Raw genomic sequence first — 24216 nt, 5'->3', positions numbered from 1 at the left:
GCACCACCATGTGCTCTCTTGGCATGTCTATGGAGACACAAGTCCTGAATGGGTTGGACAAATTTTCACCATCTGTCCCTCCCCCCCCCCCCGCTGCCAGTTATAACCTGGAGATAAGGAACATGGGCTATGATGACATGATGCAAATATTCTCCTCCTGACAGGGAAAGCTGTCTGGGGTGATATTTGTCCTATAGCAAGAGAGTAAAGGGGGCAAGGATGGAATTTGCTGCTGGTGGGGGTCAAGGAATTACTGGTGGGGGTCTTGCTCATGAAGGGATAGTGAGGATTTGCTGACACTGACCAATTTACACTTGCTCTTCTTTTCAGGGTTCGGGTTTTGCTTGGAGAAGGGTTGTCCTTGTTTGCTTGACAGAGGTGTCTGCCATCAACAGGAGAATCATGAAGGCGCTGGTAAAAATGACTGCCACCATTCATGCCTTGGTAACTTTCGGATTAGACTACTATAAAGTGTTCTGCGTGGAGCTGCCCTTGAAGACAGTTGAGCAGAAATGTCATCTGGTCCAGAATGCCACTGCCCATTTATTGATGGGCGCAAGGTGCCACCTCCTTGTTCCACTGTGTTGTACTGATGACATTGGTACCTGTTGGTTTCCGAGCGCATTTCAAAGGGCAAGTTTTTTGACTTGTAAAAGCTGATCTGGAACAGCTTCATCCATATACCCTTGCCCAAAATTTCTGATCAGTCACCCTCACGTTCCAGCTTTTAGACTGCTTGGTTGCTGTGAGATGCAGGGCCTTTCTTGCTGTAGCCCCAGAACTAGGAAACTCCCTTTTGGAGGATAAGCAAAGACAGTTGTGTTCTGTTGTGCTCTTTGGACTTAACTTTCCCCCCTCTACCCTTGTGTTCTCCACTGCTCTCCAGTGGCTTCTCCAGTGTTGCTGTTTTAAAACCACCAAAATAATATCAACAGCAGAAAGGGAGATAGAGAGAGCAAGGGTGGGAAAGACAGAGAGCAAATTCATACATGCAGAGGTTTGTAATAAGCAAGTGCTGTGCATACCTTAATACTGTGGCACAAGCTCAGAGCAGGATTTAGGATCCGGGATTTTGAGAACCTCTGCTTTCACCTTTATTTTTTTATTTTTTAAAAAATCAAGCTTCTAGCCCCTATTGTGGCACAGATATGCTGAAACTGGATGGGCAATGTCTGACATAAACTCAAAAGCCTGGTGAAGTACTGAGCATGATATCCAGCATGTGTGCGTGTACCTTACTGCTTAGCTTTGTTTGCTGCCGTGCCTTGTAGTGACTGACCGAGGCGGAATGGATTTTATCAACTATGTGCCTATGTATATAATTGGCACACTTTGTGCTGGTTGCAGAATTCCTTGTTCAATCCTTTGTGCCGAATTCTGATTTATTTCTGCAGTATGGAGCAGTGCACCCCGCGATGTTTCAATTGTACCCTGGAGCTGATTGTGAGCTCTAAAGGCAAATGGGATGTTAAGCAAAGGAGGCTGAGGGGGTATCTCCCCCCCACTTTCTGGCTTCTATGTGGTGCAGCTGTTTCAGGGGAAAGGTTAGAGCGGAAGCTGCTGGGCAAGGGAAGCAACACCTGCATCCTCTTGTGCTTTGGGACAAAGAGAGGAGAAATCTGGAACTCCCAGAATAAAGGAATGAACGTGTTCCATGGCAGGGCTGGATTAACAGTTATGCTATGGAACTGTATACAGTAGTAAAGCCCATCTGGGGGCCTTGCTGTGGACTCTTGATTGTGGAGCACAGTGTGCAGGGAGGTAGTCATCCAGGGTCTCAGGAGGAGGGCTTAGACCCCTTACTTTTTTGGAAGCAGGGTTCCAGCCAGGTTCAGCATCCTACAAGCCAATCAACATGAAAGGGGAGTGTGTGAGCCACTGGGAAGAGTCTTCCAACATGCTTCCTTGTCCTTTCCTGTGGATTGGAGCCAGTCAGAGGGAAAGGAGGTGAGTTGGCCACTGAGAAGACTCTTCTCAGTAGCTAACACTCTCCCCTTTCATGCTGATTGGCTCTTAGGGACATCTGTTGTTGTGGGAGAAGGTGTGCAGAGGAAGGATTGAGGAGATGACCACAGAAAGCAAATGAGTGAATGAGGGGGCGTGGCTGTGAGGGGGCGTGGCATGACTATTATGAAGGGACCTTGCACTTCTGAATTTGCCACTACACTACTGACAGTGTGGGCCTATCCTTTTTGCTTTTCCTCTTCTTTAACCCCCTCCTGGGCTCTGTGAAGAAAATCTCTTACAGCTTGGAAACTGGTTTCTGATCCCTGTGGCAAGACGTGTTATTAGGGTCCTGTGTGGTGATCAGGCCTGCAAGTGGCCAGGCTTCATGTTTCCCTGGTTGACATTTGGGAGGAGCCAAATCAAGTTGGCCAGGGCCAGTGTGGCAAGTCAATTTCTAGAGGTGGTAGTCAACACGTCCAAAGGCAGGTAGCATAGTCTCAAGATAGGGGGCCAAGGGGCCAAAGGATGGAAGATGGGCTGGGGGTCAACCTACCTGGCTGACATATTGCTCAGGCTAGAGAACTAAACTTGGACCTCATCTGACCTGACTGGACCAATCAGTTGCAGTACCCTTCTTCGGCCATTATCTGGGTGGCGCTGTGGAGGCACCATGGAGAAGGCCAGCAGCTTCCTCACTCTAAAAGCTGACTTGGTGGTCCAGAAAGTGAGGTGCTGCTGAGGTCCTGTCACGCACCTCAGTTTAGCTCCTCTGGCATTTTGTCGAGGCTCGCAGTGCCCTCCATTCAGCAAAATTAAAATGCTAATAGGCGAACTGAGGCAATGCGTCAAGCAGAACACGCTCTTTCTGTGTCGGGATTTTGGAAGTTGAGAGGATGATACTTGAAATAGGGGGCCTGTGACATTGCTTTGTCTCAGGCCCATCCAATAGCTTTTGTTGGTGGAAGGAATATAGAAATCAAGAGAAGAGAGGCTTAGGCCTTCTCAGTTAAAATGGACACCACTTCTCATCCCTCCTTCCCTCCCTCCCTCCTTCCTTTCTTGTTCTTTTCCCACAACCCTGATCTGCAGCGACGGAGAGGATCCCATGTGCGGAGCGAGAATTCTGACTACACTGAGAAGGAAAAAGAAATGATGGCGGAGACTGAATTAAGGAAACTGCAGCAACAGTTTCGGATTATGGTGGAGAGCAGGAAGTCTTTTGGTGTCAAGACTCAACAACAGCTGTTCCAACAGGAGTAAGTGAAGCAGAGGTTTAACAGGTGTGGCCGAGGATCTGTCCATTTCAATTCTCCCAGTTTCTCATTTTCCTGCTCTGAAATTCAGTTCTCCACATTTCTGCAGCAATTAGCGATTTACAAAAATCATGAAATTATTTCATCATTTTAGTGCATATTTATCCCAATTAACATTTTGTATGCAATTTGTCCTAATTTAATGCATTTTTGTATGTTATTTTCACCAATACATCCATTTTTGTGCACACTTTCCCCTCATATATGCTTTTTTGTCAACATTCTTTGGCTGCATTGCAAAATTCAAATATGTGTGGATTTCAATGGGTGGCTGTGTTTTGGTTCCTATATTGTTTTGGAAACAGCTGGTATAGCATAGTGGGGAGGAGAGCCTGGCTGGGGAGTCCAGAGTCTGTGAGGTCAAATCCCCACTCGTGTCTCCTGGGTGTCAAGGACCAGCTAAAGATCACCCCACAGCATGTGGCTTAGGGGTTACGTGCCCTGCCACCTGTGCAGCCGTGGGCAAGCTGCAGAGTCCCAAGAAGCCCAGTCACCCCCCAGCTGGCAATTGCAGACAAGGAAGGGGCTGGCTTGTGCAGGTGTGACAAGCTGAGCAGGCCCTAGCCAGCTGGGGAGGACTAGCCTCAGAGGCAGGCAATGGTAAACCCCCTCTGAATGCTGCTCACCATGAAATCCCTATTCATAGGGTTGCCATAAGTCGGGATCGACTTGAAGGCAGTCTATTTCCATTTTCCATTGTTTTGGAATGTGAAAAATTGATAAATTCGGCTTTAAATATGAGCTGAATTGAATTTCCCTAGTGCTGCTACATGAGGGGATGACCACAGACACTTCAGGCCTGGGGGCCGAACATGGGGGGGCATCTATGGGGATGTAGAAACCTCTGCCTTTTGCATGGCTGCAACATAGCCTCCTCTTCAAAGGCAAGAGTCAAAGACATTGCTCCACCCCCTTTTTGTGCCTCTGCTGCCTCTCCTCACTTTTTGGCTCTGTTCTTACCCACCTCGGGCATGTGGCCCCTGGCAGGTTGTCCATGAAGGAAGATGGCCCTTGGGCTGAAAAATTTCCATGTTCCAGACCACTGTTGCCAGCCCCACCCTCCTCTTTCCAACCAGACACCCCTTTTTGAAGGCCACAAGCAAGGCTTGAAGATGACAGCCTTCTGATGTTGATTGGTTCCAGCTTCTAATTTTGAGGCGTACTGCTCCTGTACATGGAGGCTCAGTTACCACGCCTAATACCTATGGACTGTCATCCTCCATGGATTGAACTCCATGTGCTTGTTTATTGCTTTCATGTGCAGCTCAGTTGTGAGTGTTGAGTGGTGCCTTTTGATATTAGGCGTGCACTCTCTCATCTCTTTTCCTCTTCTGCTGCAGGAAACAAATCCATGCCTTGAAGCAAGAGCATGACGAGATCAATTTACTGCTGAATCTCACAAAGTCACCCCGGAACCTTTTCATGGACGACCAGAATTGCATGGAGCTTAAATTCCTTTTGCAGACCAAAGATGAGTATGAAGCTCTCATCAGAGCTACCAAGGCCTTGATTGCTGAACTGGATGACAAGGTACAGTGTGTGAGATGTCTGGAGGAGGGCGAAGTGTGATAGCCACCTTGTGAGAGTGCTAATCAAAGCTATACTTCCCCTACATGTGCACGCGCACACACAGACTGAGCGGCCTATTTATTTGTTTATTATTTGATTTATATCCCACCCTTCCTCCCAGCAGAAGCTTATACTTTTGGCTTTCTAGTTTGCTCTTGCTGCAAACAGAAAACCTATTTAGTGTTTGCTAAATTCTGATGTTTGTGCTGTTACAGGGGCCTGCTTCAAAAGCTGATGGCACATAAGCCCAGGTAGTGCCGGTTGTTGATCCTTAGGCAAAAAATGAAACATCTCTTTTGGAGTTGAAAAGCAATAGAAGGGCCGTAGTTCCATGGCAGAGCATCTGCTTTGCACGCAGAACATCCAAGGTTCAATACCTGGCATCTCCAAGTAGGGCTGGGAGAGCTGCTGCCAGTCAGTGTTGACAATACAGGAATAGCTCAGTTAATGAATCCTCCAGGAACAAAGCTCCTTTTAAGTAAGGCTTTTGTTTAAAGGTAAAACCGACTAGCTTTGCTGTGCAGTCTTTCAAGCCTGTGCCTATGCTTTAAGGTGAAACTGACCAGCCTGTGCCTTTGCTTTGCTTGGGTGAAATTGACATACCTGTGGGTTTGCTTTGCATTAAAGCTCATCTCTTGCTTTCTTCCAGAGCTGGGAAGGGAAGGATCCAATATAATAGAGGAAGAGAAGGAGGGGAGGGGAAAGGAGGGGTAGTGGGTGGGTGCCAGGTAGGCACCCTTTAAAGCCCCTGTTGAAGCTGAGTGGGTGTAGGAACCTCTCCCTGTTCTTTCCATGTTATTCCTACCTCTGGTACCAAAGTTTCTGTTACAGAAGTAATGCATATGAACACATCTGTTTTGTTAACTGAGGTATTACTATACTTGGCTAGGTTCCAGGTTCAACTCATGGCTTATCCAGGTAGAGTTGGGAAAGACCCCTGTCCCAAACCCTGGAAATCTGCTGCCAGTCAGTGTGCAAAATACTTAGTATAAGGACATTTCTTATGTACTTGTTTAATTCAGCCCTTTATTCAGAACCATGAGGACTAGAATCTGACTGTGTTTTTAGGGCAGAGGTTCCCAAACTGTGATCCATGAGCTTCATTCCAGTGGTTTACGGCTTATCTGTAGAAATAAAATTAAAAATCATATAGGATCTAGCACAACATATTATGATTACTGCAGCAGGCAGAAAAAATCTTGAAGTGATCCACGGGGACCCTCAGCAATTTCCAAGTGGTCCATGCAGAAAAAAGTTTGAGAACCAGTTTTAGGGGAATGGTTATAGCTCAGTGGTGGAGCCTATGTTTTGCTTGCAGTGGGTCCCAGGCCCAATCTCCAGCCTTTCCAGGTATGGCAGGGAAAGGCGCCTGTCTAAAACTCTGAGGAGCCACAGCCAGTCAGTATAGAACAAGGGTGCAGAAGTGGTGACCCTCCAGATGTTGCTGGACTCCGCCTCCCATCATCTCTGACAATTGACCATGCGGCTTGGGGCTGATGGGAGTTGCAGTCCAACAACACCTGGCCACAGGATTCCCCCCCCCCCACAACCCAGTATAGTGCTATTATGCACATAGAGAGAACTACATAATTTTAAAAAACAATAGGTTTCTTATCAACTAAATTTGGTCTATTCTAGGGATGGGCGAGAAGTTTGACTCATTTCACATTTAAAGCCAAGTTTATCAAATGTGCACTTTGCGAAGCAATACGAGAACCAGTACACAGCCATCCTTTTGAAATTTGCACATATCTGAATGTTGCGATGCAGTTCTTCAGCCAATGCACACAAAAATGGATATATTAGGGGAAAGTTTGAATAAAATGAATATACTAGTGAAAATAACATTAAGAAATGCACTAAGGATAAGTTGCTTGCAAAAAAATGTGTACATTAGTCAAAACTGCATGTAAAAATGTATTTATTAGGAGAAATTTGCACTAAAATCCTGAAGAATTTTCATGAGATTTCAATTTTTTTTAAATGCACAGATTGCTGCAGAAATATGGAGAACCAAATTTAAGATTTGAAAAATTAGAAACTAAAAGGAACAAAATTGACAAATTAGATGGTATGGCCTCCATCCCTAGTCTATTTACACTTGTCTTAAAACTTGATTTCAGACACACACACACACACAGAGTGTGTGTGTGTGTGTATGTGTATGTGTTTGTGTGTGTGAGAGAGAGAGAGAGAGAGAGAGATGCACAAGGATCTTGATATATTTCTCCATCTTTATGTTTTTAGATCACGGAACTGGAAAACAAGATTAAAAAGCAAAAAGTTTTTGTGATCAAACTGCGGCAGGAGTTTGACGGGAAGTGGCTCCAGAAACAGATCCAGTTGCTGGACAACCGTCTCAATCATGTGAGCCATCTCTTCGCAGCTGCCTCACACCTTCTGTCTTTATTGAGACTGATAGTCTGTCTCCTCCTGGAGGTGGCGATGACATAAAAACACCACATGTTAAAAAAACCAAAACTTTTGGAAACCCAGTTAAAGGCAGCACAAATATTTAATATTCTAGCTCCAAGCTTCAGGGGAGGAGGTTTGCCAATTTTTGTTGTTGTTATGTACCCTTAGGTCGATTATGACTTATGGTGACCTTATGAATCAGTGACCTTCAAGAGCATCTGTTATGAACCACCCTGTTTAGATCTTGTAAGTTAAGGTCTGTGGCTTCCTTTATGGAATCAATCCATCTCTTCTTTGGCCATCCTCTTTTTCTACTCCCTTCTATTTTTCCCAGTATTATTGTCATTTCTAGTGAATCATGTCTTCTCATGATGTGTCCAAAGTATGATAACCTCAGTTTCATCATTTTAGCTTCTAATGATAGTTCTGGTTTAATTTGTTCTAACACCCAGTTATTTGTCTTTTTCGCAGTCCATGGTATGCGCAAAGCTCTCCTCCAACACCACATTTCAAATGAGTTCATTTTCTCTTATCTACTTTTTTCTCTTATCCGCTTTTTTCACTGTCCAACTTTCACATCCATACATAGAGATTGGAAATACCATGGTCTGAATGATCCTGACTTTAGTGTTCAGTGATACATCTTTGCATTTAAGGACCTTTTCTAGTTCTTTCATAGCTGCCCTCCCCAGTCCTAGCCTTCTTCTGATTTCTTGACTATTGTTTCCATTTTGGTTAATGCCTGTGCAGAGGTATTAATAATCCTCGACAAGTTCAATGTCCTCATTGTCAACTTTAAAGTTACATAAATCTTCTGTTGTCATTACTTTAGTCTTCTTGATGTTCAGCTGTAGTCCTGCTTTTGTGCTTTCCTCTTTAACTTTCATCAGCATTTGTTTCAAATCGTTACTGGTTTCTGCTAGCAGTATGGTGTCATCTGCATATTTATCTGTTCATTTATTATTTGATTTATATCCTGGCCTTCCTCCCAGCAGGAGCCCATATCTGAAATTATTGATATTTCTCCCTCCAATTTTCACACCTCCTTCTTCTTGGTTCAATCCCGCTTTCCGTATGATATGTTCTGCATATAGATTAAACAAATAGGGTGATAAAATACACCCCTGTCGCACAACCTTTCTGATGGGGAACCAATCAGTTTCTCCATATTCTGTCCTTACAGTAGCCTCTTGTCCAAAGTATAGGTTGCGCATCAGGACAATCAGATGCTGTGGCACCCCCATTTCTTTTAAAGCATTCCATAGTTTTTCATGATCTACACAGTCAAAGGCTTTGCTGTAATCTATAAATCTATGCTGTGCCTCATAAGAAAACATTGCTTTATTCAGAAGAGAGGAATAGCCCATTTTTAAAATGAACCTTTTCTTACCTTTTGGTTTGTATGCATCAGTCAGCTATAAACTAAGCAAAAGAAGCAAATGTAAATGATTTCAGCACATTTTGTGCATACATTAAGCCAATATCTGGGCTGGCTCATTACAGTAAGTTTGGTCACACCAGGGGCATCACCATTGTGGGGGATGCTGGGAGATAAGGAGAGAACAAGTGGAATGTTGCAGTGTGGTATGCTCCTGTTCAGGGTTCCAGCCAGCCAGCCATGCCCTCTTCCAGCATATTTCATTCCATTCCTTTCCTCTTCAGCTTTCCGTCCACTCCACTCCCAGTCAGTCAGTAGTCTGTGGCCATTGAGCAAGTTCAACCCACACTGGTTTGTTTTTGAGGTTTTCCCTCCCCCAAAGTCTTTCTTGTACTTCCACAACCTTTGGGATTCCCCTGAACCTGCTGACACCTCGCTCCTGTGCATGGGTGGGGTTGTTTTTTGGCTATAGAAGGATCTGGACTTAGAGAATGAGTTCACTGTTAGTATAAAAGCAGCTGGCATAGCCCAGTGGGGGGGGGGGGAGCCAGGGCTGGCTTGTACAGCTGGGGCAAGCTGAGCAGGCCTTAGCCAGCTGGGGAGGACTAGCTCAGAGGGAGGCAATGGAAAAACCCCTCTAAATACCGCTTACCATGAAAGCCCTATTCATAGGATAGCCAGAGGCTGGGATCGACTTGAAGGCAGGCCATGTCCTTTTTTCATAATAGCAGGAGTGATTAACCTTTCTGGGCTTGTGGATGCATCTGGAGTTTTAATCAAGTGCCGTGGGTGCCTGGCTTTTTGGTTACATCTCTCTCTCCCAGAACAGCTCCACCCCTTGAGAGACAGAAAGAGAAAAAATGTGTGCTGCAGACATACTTCTCTTTCCCAAGGCATCTGGGTGGAAGCCGGATCCAGTAGAATTCATTTGAGCCTTGGGAAGCACATAGAGCTGCAAGAGGAAGTGGGAAGGAGTGTCACTCTTCTAACTTCCTCCATCAGGTCTATGCACTTTTCAACGGAGGAAAACGTTAACCGTCCTCCTCACTTCATGACTAAGGGGGCAGTGACGGGGGTAGCTCAGACGCTTCATGGGCACCAGCAGAGGACCGCAATGGTGGTGTTGTGTCTGTGGGCACCACATTGGTGACCCTAGCATAGAGTGAGGGGAGAGAGAAAGCAGGAAAGCAGTTAACGTACATAGTAAAAAAAATTGGAAAGAGAGGTCCCAGTCTGAGAAAGTTGAAAACTACTGGAATGGGCAAAGCTAGAGGGACAGATAGTCTAAGCTGGGATAAGGCAGCCTCCCACTCCCCAGGCAGCCCCCAAACTGGAAGATTTCCAATAAGAGCATTAAAAATGCCTTGCTGGATCAGACTCTCAGCCAGATCCTAAGCATATTACTCTGTGGGACTTTGCTCCTGAGGAAATGGGTCCATCAAGGGCAGAATTCAGTTTGGAAAGACACCAGCCAGGTGCCCTCTTTGGGAAGCTCAACGTCTTGGAGAGCCACCTCACCTCATAATAGTCAGAGAACAGATATCTCCTGAGGATTTAACCACATTGGCTTGACAGAAGTGTCCACCATCTGCAGGAAAATACAAAACTGCAGATAGATTTGCAATTTTAACGTGTGATTTTTGTTATGTAAGTTTGTATAGATATTAGCAGAGATCGTCAATGGTCTGAGATGCTTGTGTGCCAGTGTGTGTGTTTACCTAAGTGGCAGCCTTTTACCCTGCATTAGGATCACTGAGACTTAAGACTTAGTAAAATAAGAAAAGCCACTTCATTTATAGTAATACATAGTAGATAGGAAAGGCATACCTAGTTCTAGCTAACTAAGTTGGAGGCGCAGTGCCCAGATGTGGGAGTTGCCCTCATGGCTCAGGACTCCAGGAGAGAGAGAAAGACAAAGGTGTCTCCTCTCTCTCGGACAGTCAAAGAAGAGAAGAGAGAAAGGGCAGAAGGAGGAGGGGCAGACAAACTTCCCTGAGCATATCAGTCTGCGACCGAAGGAAGTCAATCAGAGTATCACAGGTAAAGGTAGTCAAGCCTAGCCATCTGGAGGACCCAAACTCTAGCTCCCTTCTGGAACATAAACAAAAGAACAAAACAGGAGTTGCTCTTGCCCCACTTCCAGCAATTTTATTATGCAAATTTGTTTTAAAATAGCTGATTGTCTTTATATTTTGATAAGTTTTATGACATCTTGTCTTTAACCTTTGGCTTTTTTTGGCAGTTTCTGAATGAATATTACATTTTATGTATTTTTCCATTTAGGCTGCAACCCAGTATAAATTGATTTTATTTATTTATTTATTACATTTATACCCCGCCTTTCTTTCCATGCTAGAAACCCAAGGCGGTTTCCATACGGTTCCCAGGCGGTCTCCCATCCAGGCACTGACCAGACCTGACCCTGCTTAGCTTCAGCAGGGAGCTGGCCTTAGGTGGCTTCAGACCATAGCCTGGGACATTTACCTGAGAGTAAGTCCCATTGAACCCAAGAGATCTTACTTTGGAGTAGACATGTATTGGACTGCAGCCTTAGAGATTTGTGTTGATAAAGCAGTACCTAAACCTTGTTAAGCAAACACAAATAAAAAGGACTAAGGACTAAACCTATGCAGAGGTAGTTATTTGTGGTTCAGCATCCCTTTGTAGGAAAAAGGTTGCCCAGCTTTGCTTTAGAACCACACAGGGGCCTCCCTGATTTTCACTTCTGTCCTCTTTCCAGGTGACAGTTTATTTTGACACCGTTCTGACCACCAACGCCAAGCTCCGCGAGGAGATAGAGAACCTTCAGTGCCAGAAGTCCATCTTTGACAACATCTACTCCCGGCTTCACAAGAAACTGGAGCAACAGAGGAAGACAATGGATGTGTCCATTGAGCAGTCCACCCAAGCCTATGAGCAAAGGTGAGACAGCCAGGCGGGTTGGGTGGGGGCTTAGCCTGCAGTTCTAGAGGTGCTTTCCCTGGGGGTAATTCTGAGTGGGCATGCACATGGTCATTTCGCTAGTGGCAGATTCCCCAGCCAGGATGCCCTGAAATGGCAGATCTGATGGAAGGCGGATGTCTAGAGAACTGGCCTGCGTGGAACAGAATGAAGTGGCAGAGTCCTTGGGTGGCAGAATGGACAGTACCACTTCAGATGGCAGGGGAGCAGCCACAGCGCAGTCATAGAGCACCAGCTTTGAATGCAGAAGGTCCTGGGTTAAATCTCCAGCATATTCAGACAGGGCTGGGAATACCTGAAAGAAATCCTAGAAGGCTGTTGCCAGTCAGTGTAGACAAAACTGAGCTAGGTGGATCAATGTTCTGATTCAGTATAAGGCAGCTTCCTAGGCAGGTGGGTATGGGTGTTCCAAATTCTCCCCCTTCTTAAAGGTGCACACACTAGTTGCACATGGAAGACTAATGCAGCAAAGAGTGGGCTGGACTAGAGCCAGCTTTTTAATGAGCTGAGTATCCTCATGAAGGACCTACCTGTCTGAAAGAGCATCTCCTGGATGCAGGCTGAGCTGGCAGAATCCCCATCACTAATTCTAGTCCCCTGCATAGTGGAAGGCCCGGGATAGCAAACATAATAATAATAATAATAAATTTAATTTTTGTGTCGCCTATCTGGCCGAAGCCACTCTAGGCGACGTACAGACTAAAATTCAGTAAATTACAATACAATACAGATAAAATACAATAAAATCAGTACGATCATTAATCACAGCAGCATGAAATCAGTTAGGGTGATCAATAGATAATAAAATATCCCAAAAAAGTTAGCCCTCCCCGGAATTCCTGAAGGCCTGTCCAAAAAGCCAAGTTTTTAATGCCCGGCGAAATATATCCAGGGAAGGGGCATGGCGAAGATCGAATGGGAGGGAGTTCCAGAGAGTGGGGGCCGCCACTGAAAATGCCCTCTGTCTAGTTCCTACCAACCTAGCTGTTTTCGTTGGTGGGACTGAGAGAAGGCCCTGTGTGGCTGATCTGGTTGGGCGGCTTAATTTGTGGTACTGGAGGCGCTCCTTCAGATAAACTGGGCCGAGACCGTATAGGGATTTAAAGGTTAATATCAACACCTTGAATTGGGCCCGGAAAACAACTGGCAGCCAATGTAGGTGAAATAATACTGGCGTGATGTGATCACGGCGGCGGCTGTTTGTAAGCAACCGAGCCACCGCATTCTGCACCAGTTGTAGTTTCCGGACCGTTTTCAAGGGTAACCCCACGTAGAGCGCATTGCAGTAGTCTAATCGAGAGGTGACCAGGGCGTGTACCACCAGTGGGAGCTGATGAATAGGGAGGTAGGGTTGCAGCCTCCGTATGAGATGTAATTGGTACCAAGCTGCCCGGCTAGAAATCTGAGCCTCCATGGACAGCTTGGAATCAAGAACCACCCCGAGGCTGCAGACCTGATCTTTCAGGGGTAAACTCACCCCATTAAACTGTAGGTCAACAGCACCCAACCTCCCCCTGTCACCCACAAGTAGCACCTCGGTCTTATCAGGATTGAGCTTCAGTCTGTTCCTTCCCATCCATCCACTCACGGATTCCAGGCACTTGGACAAGGTCTCCACAGCCATCTCTGGTTAAGATTTAAAGGAGAGATAGAGCTGCGTGTCATCTGCATATTGATGACATCGCAGCCCCAAACTCCTGATGATAGCTCCCAGCGGCTTTACATAGATGTTAAATAGCATGGGAGAGAGGATAGAACCCTGTGGCACTCCGCATGTGAGGGGCCAAGGGTCTGAAACCTCATCTCCCAATGCTACCTGTTGATGCCTGTCAGAGAGAAAGGAACAGAACCACTGCAAAACAGTGCCTCCTATTCCCAATCCTTCCAGGCGATCCAACAAGATACCGTGGTCGACGGTATCAAAAGCCGCCGAGAGATCCAGGAGCACAAGAAAGGTGGATTCTCCCCCGTCTAATGCCCTCCTCATATCATCCACCAGAGCGACCAAGGCTGTTTCAGTACATGATGTGTAGACGATGTGTAGACGATGTGTAGACGAGGCCAGCGGCAGCCAACATGGTGCCCTCCAGGTGTTGATGCACTCCAGCTCCCATCAGGTCTAGCCAAAATAGCCAATAGTCAAGGATGATGGGAGTTGAAGTCTAGCAACCTGGACCAGTCTGTAAGTGAGCTGACATGGAGAACAATCCGATAGGAAGAACCTATTCTGGTGGATCGTGCCCAAGATGTACAAGCATAATGCCTTGTCATCAGCCTACACACAACACAACACAAAATGAGGTGGTACCTGGTCTGGACCAATTCATCCTGTGAAGAACAGCCTTAGCTTAGTGGTAGAACATCTGCTTTAAATGCCAAGATCAGTTACCAGCATCTCCCAGTAGAGTTGGGACAACACTGCTCTAGATGGACCAATGGTCTGACTCCGTATAAATAAGGCAGTTTCCTATGTTCCCATCCTAATTTTGAACATTTTCACCACCACCACCAAGCCTGTGACTCCCATCCACATTTAGGGTTGAAGCCCTTGCAAGGATCTCTGCTATGAAAGAACGGCGCTGCAAAGACATTGCACAGTTCAACATTGAGTTTCGAGAGCTGGAACGGATCTACAACCATGAGACCAAGCTGAAGGCCTTCATGTTCATCAAATTGGTGGACCGCTCGGAATTTGAGGAGCAAGCCCAAAAGGAAGAAGGTACTGTCCGATGTGATGAAAAGGAGCATGTTTGTGTCAGCGTGTGGAAGGAAACAGCACCTCTAAGCCTATAAGCAGAGCTGTTGCTAGATCCTTAAAAGACTCTGGATGCAGGGCTATGTGACGCCCTTCCCTGGCTCTCCCTGTCAGGTTCCTACCTGCTTGTGGCTACTGCCTTTCACTAGGCACCACCAGGGACTCCACCAGTCCGGACTGTCCTTTTTTATGGTTTCTCTCTCCGCTCTAGCACAGATCTCAATAGATTCCCCTGCTAGGCAGCACCACCAGTCACGTTCTACAACCAATGTTCCCAGAGACCTTGCCTGAGTCTCTCTATCCGGTTACATTCGTGACTGCGTGCCTATGCTGTTCCCAACCCCCTTGTATCAATGCAGATAACATAACTCGGGGTTGCTCTGGATACTTATAATGTTATCTTCTCCTCTTCACCGCTGCCACCATTTGTTACTGTTTCCCTTCAGCCTTGGTCATTACCTTACCCTCCCTTCTGGTCTGTGAAACCCCAGCCAAGGATCAGGCCTTCGGTAAACCAAAATAGTATTTATTAAATAACATTAATAACAAGATAACTTTGATAATGATCTACAAGCTTATGGTTTCATCTATTACTGTGATATTTGACTTATTACTAATCCGAACTCCACCTCCCTCTTTCTCCACACTCTCCTGACATACACCAACTCACACCCACCTCCCAACTCCACCAAAACAACCCACTCACGTCCACCCAGATTCAACTGTCATCCTTCCATTTATACTCTCAGCCATCCAAACACTCAGCCAATCATCCAGCATTCTACTGCTCATTTACTCCCCCCTCCTCTTTCATTCCACTTACCACATATCTTCTATACAAACAGCACTTACCATATATACATTAATACAGGAACATCACAGGCTATAACACAAATTTGCATAAATTTGCCTATCCAAATTTATTCTTTGTATTTATTTCATATATGAGAGAGTGACTGGCCCAAAGTCATAGAGCGAGTTTCAAGGCTGAACAAGGGTTGGAACCTTCATTTCCTAGTCCGACATTCTAGCAAGCATTCTGTACATGGGGTGCCACAACTGAAAAGGCCCTTTCTTCATTTGCCGCCCACCTAATTTCTGTAGGAGGACGAGGCACTCAGAGATGGGCCTCTGAAGGAGATTTCAGCATACAGGGAGATTTAGCAAATGAGCTGTTGCAGAGCAAATGGCACAGACAGAATTTTAATAGTGTCTGACGTTGCCCTAACAATGCACTTCTACTTTGTAATGGTCAGCACACATTCAGGTGTCTGTTTGCACATTACTCACTCTGCACTTAACTATACTTTTGATGAGCAACAGCCACACATATGAACAGTCTCTGCTGAAAAGTGTTGCAATATGGTAGAAATATTTGCTTTGATCTAGGGTAGCCTATTTGCACATGAAAGTTGTCACTTGATGGTGTAGGTGTCAAGTGATGAGCCCATGTGCATATGAATGGCAAAACCAAATGCATGTCCATTATTATTTGCACATTTTTGTGTAAAAAACCCACCCCAGTTTCTTTGCTGTGTCATGGTCAGCACCTTTTGCCAAAATGATTTCTGACAAAGTCAGCATCTTTTGTCTGAACTGTGTCCACCTCCCCATGTACATCCGTTGCAGCTCTCAAGGCGAGGAAGCGTGCCAAGACCAAAGGGGAGAGCTTTGAGAGCTATGAGGTGGCCTACATGCGGCTGCTGAAACTGACTGAGAACGGCGACATTGACCAGCTGGTGGAGGATTTCATTGAGAAAGAAGAGAAGAATTTTGCCTACTTCAGCTATGTCACAGAGCTGAACAATGACATGGAAAGGCTGCAGAAGAGGATTGAAGACATCCAGGTTAGTTCCTCCTCCCCTCTCCTCCCTCTTGTGTCCCCCCCTCCCCTTCGCTTTGCTTTTACACAAGCATTTTCTCCTGTCCACTCCTGCGGCTCTGCTCGGCCATGCTGGGCACTTGGCTACAGATCCTGTTGCAAGTGGGCTGTGTTCCGAATAAAACACCAGTTATGAATTTAAGGAATGTGTGTTGTGTGTGTGGAAAACATTTCAGAAGACAAACCTGTCTCATTGCTGCCACCATGCAGCCAACAGACAGATTGCAAGAGGGCTAATATTTGGAGGGGTTTATTCCAAATGATGTGAGTTATTCACATCACTCTTTCAGTAAGGGTGATCTTAAACCACTTGATCTACACCCAGAAAATGTTTTGGTGGACTCAGGGTGTTTCTTCACCAAAGCCCACTCAAAAACTCTAAACTTCTAAAAAGGAGCCTGGAACTAGGGATAGAAAGATCTGCCAGTTTCGCCTCTCTTAGCTCTCGTTTTTCTTTCCAATCCTACATTTGGTTCTCCACGTTTCTGCTGCAATTTGTGATTTTTTAAAAAAAAATTGTTATGAAAATTCTCCAGCATTTTAGTGTGAACTTCTCTAAATAAACACGTTTGTATTCAGCTTTGACTAATGTACACATTTTTACAATGCATTTTTGTTTTCATGTTATGTTGTTTTCACTAATATATTCATTTTAATGCATGCTTTCCTAATATATGCATTGTTATAAGCCTTGTTTGGTTAGCGAACTACACTGCAAAATACAGATAAGTGCGAATTTGGAAGGATGGCTGAGTTTCAGTCCTCATATTATTTTGGAAAGTGTTAATTTGATAGATTCAGCTTTAAATGCAAACTGAATTGCATTTCTCTCCCCCCCCCCCCAATCCATACCTGGAACATTGACTTTCTTTTTTAAAAAAAATTGCTTTCCCATTCACCCATCAGTGACAATGTATTTCCATTTACTTATGCATATTAAAACACAAGACAAGAGCTAAAATAAAATGCAGAAATAAAAACTACAAAAGCTCAAAAGACTGAAAAGTTTCAATCAAACCAATTAATTTGGACAAGCATTGCAGCAGCCTTAGGGTTAGATCCAACTGTGTTCTACTTGGAGTAGACCCACTGAAATTAATTGCCCTAAATTACCTAAATTAACCCACTGAAATTAATGGCTGTAAATTAGTCATGACCACTGATTTCAATGGGTCTCCTCTGAGTAAGGCTAATTTTGGCCATCACCCTAAATATTTATACAGCTTAGGCAGGGGCCGCTAACCTTTTTGCCCGTGGGCACTTTTGCAAACTGGAGAAACTGTTGTGGACGCCACCTCCCCTGTAACTAAACACAAACAGCAACCTACTTAACTGGCTACAACAGAATGCCTCTTTCAAGCCGAATTTCAGCGGAGGGAAGGAGGGGCCCTGTGGGCACCGGGGGAGGCTCATGGTGACCCCTGGAGCAGCATTGTGTCCACAATGTTGAAAGCATGTGTGTTCTGTAAGTGCTCGTTGTCTTAAGGTCTAAGCCAAGGTTGGTAAATGAATAACACTCCGTGGTTGGCTGTAGTGCCTGCAGTAGGGAACTTGAGGCCCAGGGTAGCATGCGCCCCTCACCAAGCCTCGCTGTGTGGCCTTTGGGACTCTTACCAGGCCACACTCCCTCCACTGGCCACACCCCTCCCCAAGCCTGCTCTCCACCCTCCTCAAGAACTGTTGCATGGCTGACCTTGAACTGTGACAATGCCTCTCGCTCGCCTGGAGAGACAGAGAGTAAAAACCTCTGGCTGTTACATGGCCGAAATGTCACCTACTGTACAGAGGAAAGAGTTGCATCTGTTTCTCCGCCCATTTTTTGCCTCTGGCCCCGCCCACCACTGGCAACCTGTCCACGAGAAAATGTGGCCCTCCAGTTGAAAAAGGTTCTCCACCCCCTGCTTTAACTCCTTCTGCACTTCTATGTCCTACAGAATGAAATCAGCAAGCTGAAATCCGAGCAGAAGAAGGTCGAAGACATCACTCACGGCAGCCTGAAGGAACTGGAGGTCAGTGGCAGTGAATGCTTGGGGGTGGTGGGGAGAGGAGGGGACAGCAAGGGTGGGGGGGCCTGTTTCAGGCCAGGTTGCAGCTGGAGGCCCCCCCAAGCAGCCCAGAGACTAGCAGTTCAGACAAGAGACAGTCTGCGGTTAGATCACACAGAGACGGCAGTTCAGGGAAGGGGCAGGGGTGGTGGGAAGATGTTCCACAGCCAAGGGTCCAGTTGAGTTCCATCAGCTGGTATCAAAGAGGTTTTTCCTCACGAGGATGACCTGACTTGTGAGGAGACTAGGGATGTGCTAGAATTCCGTCCAATTTGAATTTGGTACCAAATTTTCCATTAATTTGCATATTCCCAATCGCCGAGGATTGGATTTTAATATAGAGAATTTCGGCAGCTATTTTTGAAAATGGACTTTTTAAAAAAAAACCCGCCTCTAAAATATTGATTGTAAGAATGATTTGTCAATATTTCCTTTTAAAATATCAGTATTTCCTTCAAAATATCAATATTGTTACATGAAATACCAATATTTCCTTTTAAAATATCGATATTAATATCAGTACTCTTTTTTGAGCAAAAAAGAACAACATATCTTTAAAAGCAGCAGCTAGCAGATACAGAGCCTATAGCCATATTACCCTGAACAAGCCCGATCTCATTTGATCTTGGAAGCTAAGCAGAGTCAGGCCTGGTTAGTACTTGGATGAGAGACTGCCTGGGAATACTGGGTGCTGTAGGTTTAGAGGAAGGCAATGGTAAACCACCTGTGAATACCTCTGACCATGAAAACCCTATGAATATATCCAAAAAGATTCATAGGGTCACCATAAGTTGGAATCGATTTGAAGGCATATAAAAGCAACCGCAGACACAAAATGAACTCTAATCCAGGCCAGCTACGATGACAGCCTGTTAGGTCGACAGAATGCTTTTGAACCAGGACCGGCCAAAAGATCCCATCCCTAGAAGAGACCTTGACTTGTGAGGAGTCTCTCTCTGACATCTGACACTTCTCCTTATGGGGTGGGCTTCCATCTGCCATTTAAGGCTCCTGAGGCTGATCTCTCCCACTGCATGGATAGCCCCTTGGCTGCCTGGTCCGAGAGTCCTGATTCTTTCTCGTCTTCAGATGTAGTCGGGTCCAGGGCTTCACTGAGTAACAGGAGCTCCAGGTCATCCTTTGATGAGGAATCCTCCGGTTGAGGCATGACAAGTTGGGGACCCTGTGGGTCCTGTAGCTCTGGTTGACTCATAACTCTCATCGCCCTTGGCCAGCATGCCCAGTGGTCAGGGCTGATGAGAGTTGGGGTTGGAGATGATGGGTGTTGGAGTCCCAACAACCTCTGGAGGGCACCACGTTGGCTACCCCGCCTCCATGCCACCTGGCTAGCCCTGACAACCTCTTTTTGGCCAACAGGAGAAACTGCAAAAGACCACTGAAGATGCCAACCTGTATGAGTACAAGCTGAAAGAGAGCAGCAAGATCCTCGACCAGCTGAAGCAAGCAGTAGACTTTTTGTTCAGGCAAACAGGCTGCGATGCCACCAAGATCAGGGAGCACCTGGGCGAGACGGGGGAGATCACAGACCAGAACCTGATGCAGTATTTCAGTGAGTGATGCGGCCATGCTTGAAAACGTGGCTGGTCACTTGGGGTTCTTCTTCTGCATGGCCCCAGGTGGACAGGACACGCGAGGGCCAGGAGGCTTGAACACTCAAATTTGCCTGATATCAAGTCGAGTGGCCTGTTGTGCTCAGTATTGTCTATGCTGACTAGCAGAGGCGCTCCAAGGTTTCAGACAAGAGACTCTATCCCAGCCCTACCTGGAAATGTCAGGGATCGAAACTGGGACTTTCTGCACACAAAGCACGAGCTCTGTCCCTGAGCTCTGGCCTTTCCCCTGGAAATCTCCATTGGGAACCTGTCGGCCGCCTTATGTTGTCAGACTCCCATCAGTTGCACCCACTGGGGCAAATAGCCAGGGACGGTTGGATTCTGGGAGCCCTGGGTTGCCCATCCCTGCTGTACAGGGAGGTTCAGGCAATCCAAGGGCAACCAAAATCCATCTTTTCCCGCTTGGCCTGGCTTGTTTTCTGCACCGTGACTGTGAGTGGGGTGGGGGAGAATTGATGGGGCCCCCATTGTTACTCCTCTGTAGTGGACTAGTGGCTCTGATGTCAGTGGGGCAGTGAATCCGCTCCGGGTTTCAGTCCAAACCTTAGACAGCTCCTTGAAAGTTCTGACTAAAACCAGGAGCAGATTCACTACCTGCTGACATCAGAGCTGCAAGTCTCCACTGTTCCCACTGTAATTTGCTGCCTAAGGCTACAATCCAATACACATTGACCTGGGAGTAAGTCCCACTGAACCCAATGGAGCTTACTTCTGAGTAGACATATATTGGATTGCAGCCTAAAGCTACCTGTTTTTGGTTTGCCTTCTGGTAGGGGCCACCTCCTGGTTTACTGCTCATCTGGAAGGCAGGTTGTGCTCTCCTGGAATCCTGCCATGCCAATGTCATCAAGTCATCCTCCACTGCCAATTTCTCAATGCAACGGAGAGGATCCCTCACTGGCCCTCCTAACGCATCTCAAATGTGTCCTTCCTGCAGGCATAGTGGAGAAGAAAAGCAATGACCTCCTGCTGATCGAATCTTTCTTGCGCTATAAGGAGGTGGAGGGGGAACTGGACTCGGTCCCCATGCTGAACCCCTTTTTGGGTGGCTCCGCCTTACTGAAAAAGCTGGATGCCATTAAAGTAACTCCGCCATCCCCCAGTGCAGACCCCTTTGCAGATGCTTTGGAACCCGGTAAGTAACCCTGGCTTCTGTCCGGTGGAGGGGAAGGCGGAACGTTGTTTTAAAAAATGTTAATTGTTTTTCAATGTTTTAAATACGTTTTTATTTTATTTTTAATAATATTGTTTTGTTGCTTTGGGTTTGCCACCCTGTAATCTTTTGGGAGGAAAAGTGGAATATAAATTTAATAGACAAACAAACATATACATAAATATGTGTATTTGTATACTTTTGAAATTCTAATTGAGTCTGGTAATCTTATGCTTATATTTGTGCAGTATTAGGTTTATTTTTGTAACAAAACAATTGGTGTTTTAATTTAGTCTGATCATTTGATCTCCTCAGTTATTTATATATGTTTTATATGTACATTGTAAAGACCATTGGCTGAGATAAACAAACAAACATCTACTACACACATATTTATTTATACATAAATATTTATTTTATGTGCTTATCAAGAACAGATCTTTTAGCGGCTCAAGCTTCACCTGGAAGTTTGTATACCAGTTGGGAGCAGGGTTGATCACCTGACACACTCTACCTATTGGTGCAAGGAGGCATCCTTGGCGGCATGTAGCTGCTAACCTCCCTGCAGTTCCCTCTTTTGGCCAGGCTCAGTGGGGACGCACAAGCGGTGCCTTTGCCTGAGATACCTCTGGCCATCAGCTCAAGCCTTGGGAGGGTTGGAAACTGATTCAGAAAGATGGGCCAGGAGGCTGTAAACTACAAATCACAGACAGCTTGGCAGGAAATGATGCTCCTAAACTCCAAAGCCTCTTGTGTTGCCATCAAGCCTTCCCGGCCACAAGAAATGGGGGAGAAATTTGATTCAGTTTGCATTCACAGCCAGATCGATCAAATTTGCACTTTCCAAAGCACTTTCCGGAGCCATCCTTTGAAATTTGCACCTATCTGTATTTTGTGATGCACCTCTCCAACCAAGCAGTGTTTACAAAAATGCACATATGAAGGGAAAGTGTGATAAAAATAAATATCTTAGTGACAATAACATACAATTACATGCATTTTATTAGGAGAAATTGCTTGCAAAAATGTGCATTAAAACTGAATTAAAATATGTTTATTAGGAGAAATTTGCACTAAAATGCTGAAGAATTTTCATCTGGATTTTTTTGTAAAACAATAGCAACTTGCTGCAGAAATGTGGGGAACTGAATTTAAGACTGGAAAAATGAGAAACTGAGAAGATTGAAATGAACAGATCCATCCATCGCTTCCTGTCACCAGTCCCCTCTCCCTTTTTGCAAGGGGGGAACTGGGAAGCAGGGATGGAGGCTGTCTCCCCAAGGCTTGCCCCCCCGATTTCAACTTTCCCCAATAAATTTCCAGGAGAGCTCTAGAAAACCGAGAACAATGAGCTCAGCCAGGGAGCGGGGCGCCCTGCCGATCATTAAAAGTCACCTTGAGTCTAGATGTAGGAGAGGAAAAACAGGTGGTGTCTTAAACCATGCTTAGATTCTGTGTCATTGCATGCTGTGATTTTAAAAAGCAGCAGCAGCAAAGCCAGAACACTGGCAACAGGGCCAGCCCCAGACGTGCCGGGGCCCTTGGGCACAAGCCTGCCCCGGGCCCCGGCACTCCCCTTCAGCAATTTGCAGCAAGATCGCTGCCACAGATCGCATGGTGAGAGCTCCGGAGCCCCCGCCATTCCCTTCCTTCTTCAACCTACCTTTCTCGGCTGTGTGGTTGCACGCGCAGTGCTGCCCTTAACCAAGATGGTGGCCAAGGTTTCCCAAAGGGGCTGAAGCTTCTGCTGCCATCTTGGCTCATGGCAGGGATGTGCACATGTAGCAAATCATGGAAGGGGAGCAGAGGGTCCCCTGTAGCCCCAGGGGCCTTTAACCAGGGCCCCCCTGGCTGCTGTTTGGAGCCGGCCCTGACTGGTCATTTCCCCTGCCATCCCCACCCAAAACTGAGACCTGCTGAATTTCTCACTTCTTTCCCAATAGTGGGGGGTCCACTGGACCACAGCAGCCTGCGTGCCATGGTCCTGGAGAATCTGGAGAAGGAGAAATCCCGAAAGAGCTCTGTTGAGAGAATGGATAGCAGCCGGGACAAGAAGAAGCCATCCTTAGCGTAGAAGTTGGCATGTGGATGCCCTGGGCAGGAGCAAGTGGCATTTTAACCAACTTCATATATTGCAGATGTTTATATTTTTATGTATATATAAAACAGGGTGGAGGGCCCAAATGGACTGCCTTTTACTAAGCATCAGGAAGTTTTAATAAAGGATGCTGTTGGTCTTTTGCATGTCTGCAGTTTCTGAAGAGGTCCTATGCCATGTTTTCCTTTTTAACTTTATGAATAAATCCATATGCACAACTAAGTTCGCCTTCACCTTGATCTTCCAATTGCATGGGAATTTGCGTTTGCACTGCAGTAACACTTAACTGAGGAGGAATAACTTGTCCCTCAACTATTCTAAGGTTCAGTACAGCAAATACATCCCTACCAAGGACAGGAGTGCCCTTATGCACAATATTGTTATGAGTTGGGGGGATTGGAATGGATGGTCCCTGTGAGTCCCCTTTTCAGCCCCTGTTTTGGAATCCTGTGCCTTGGAATTAGGAACTCACTCTGCTGGTCAGATGAGCCTCTCCTTTGTTAAACAAATAGAGTGGCCAGGTAGGAGATGTTGACTTGTGTGCATTGTTGACTTGTGTGCGTTGTTGCGTGAAACAGCATACATTACGTTGGAGTTAAGTTGAGCAAGAAACTTCTTCAGAGCATTAGATCATGTTAAGAGTCTTTATTAAGACATTACGGCCAAAGGCTTAAGAGTAAATACATATAGAGTTTCTTCAGTCACCCCCCTTCTGGTACATCTCTCTCCAAAGGTAAACACAGAAGAGAACCTCTCAGTTCAGAGGCAATACACAGAAGACACAGCTTAACACAGATAGCTGCTAGAACTTTTCCCAGTCTATCGCGATGGTTACCATAGCAACGGCCTTGGCAGTCCGTTCCCAGACTGGGAAAAGACATAACTCCCCCTAGTTACAGTTTTTCAGACTTGATGGAATACAGACTCAGTGACAGTGTGGTTCAATGGTCAACAATCCCCCCTTTTTCCCATCATGTCTGTAACTCATTACAACAACAACAATACATTTCTCCAATACATCTTGCAATACAGTTCCAAATTACATCTCAGTACATTACAGTACATT

The 24216-nt window shown here is 45.9% G+C and overlaps 1 protein-coding gene and 1 pseudogene across 1 annotated transcript; both read left to right on the top strand.

Annotated features, from left to right (window-relative positions):
* The first annotated feature begins 3129 nt into the window (after nt 1–3129).
* CCDC63 (coiled-coil domain containing 63) lies at nt 3130–23128 on the top strand. The gene is made up of 10 exons (XM_061603309.1): nt 3130–3203; nt 4601–4790; nt 7077–7196; nt 11363–11544; nt 14121–14302; nt 15968–16185; nt 18155–18229; nt 19643–19835; nt 20837–21034; nt 22996–23128. The coding sequence occupies exons 1-10, from the start codon at nt 3145–3147 to the stop codon at nt 23124–23126; spliced, it is 1548 nt and encodes a 515-aa protein (XP_061459293.1). The 5' UTR covers nt 3130–3144; the 3' UTR covers nt 23127–23128.
* LOC133373615 (5S ribosomal RNA) lies at nt 18847–18965 on the top strand (annotated as a pseudogene).
* Nucleotides 23129–24216: the final 1088 nt, after the last annotated feature.

The sequence above is a fragment of the Rhineura floridana genome, chromosome 19 (assembly GCF_030035675.1).
Source record: "Rhineura floridana isolate rRhiFlo1 chromosome 19, rRhiFlo1.hap2, whole genome shotgun sequence".
NCBI lineage: Eukaryota > Metazoa > Chordata > Lepidosauria > Squamata > Rhineuridae > Rhineura > Rhineura floridana.
This window is presented reverse-complemented; position numbering and strand designations above follow the sequence as displayed.

Excerpts from the sequence above, each read along its gene's own strand:
- CCDC63 (XM_061603309.1), top strand. The coding sequence starts at position 3,145 with ATGGTGGAGAGCAGGAAGTCTTTTGGTGTCAAGACTCAACAACAGCTG. Across the intron at positions 7,197-11,362 it reads TGGACAACCGTCTCAATCAT|GTGACAGTTTATTTTGACAC; the intron begins GTGAGCCATCTC and ends TCCTCTTTCCAG. Across the intron at positions 21,035-22,995 it reads TGCAGATGCTTTGGAACCCG|TGGGGGGTCCACTGGACCAC; the intron begins GTAAGTAACCCT and ends CTTTCCCAATAG.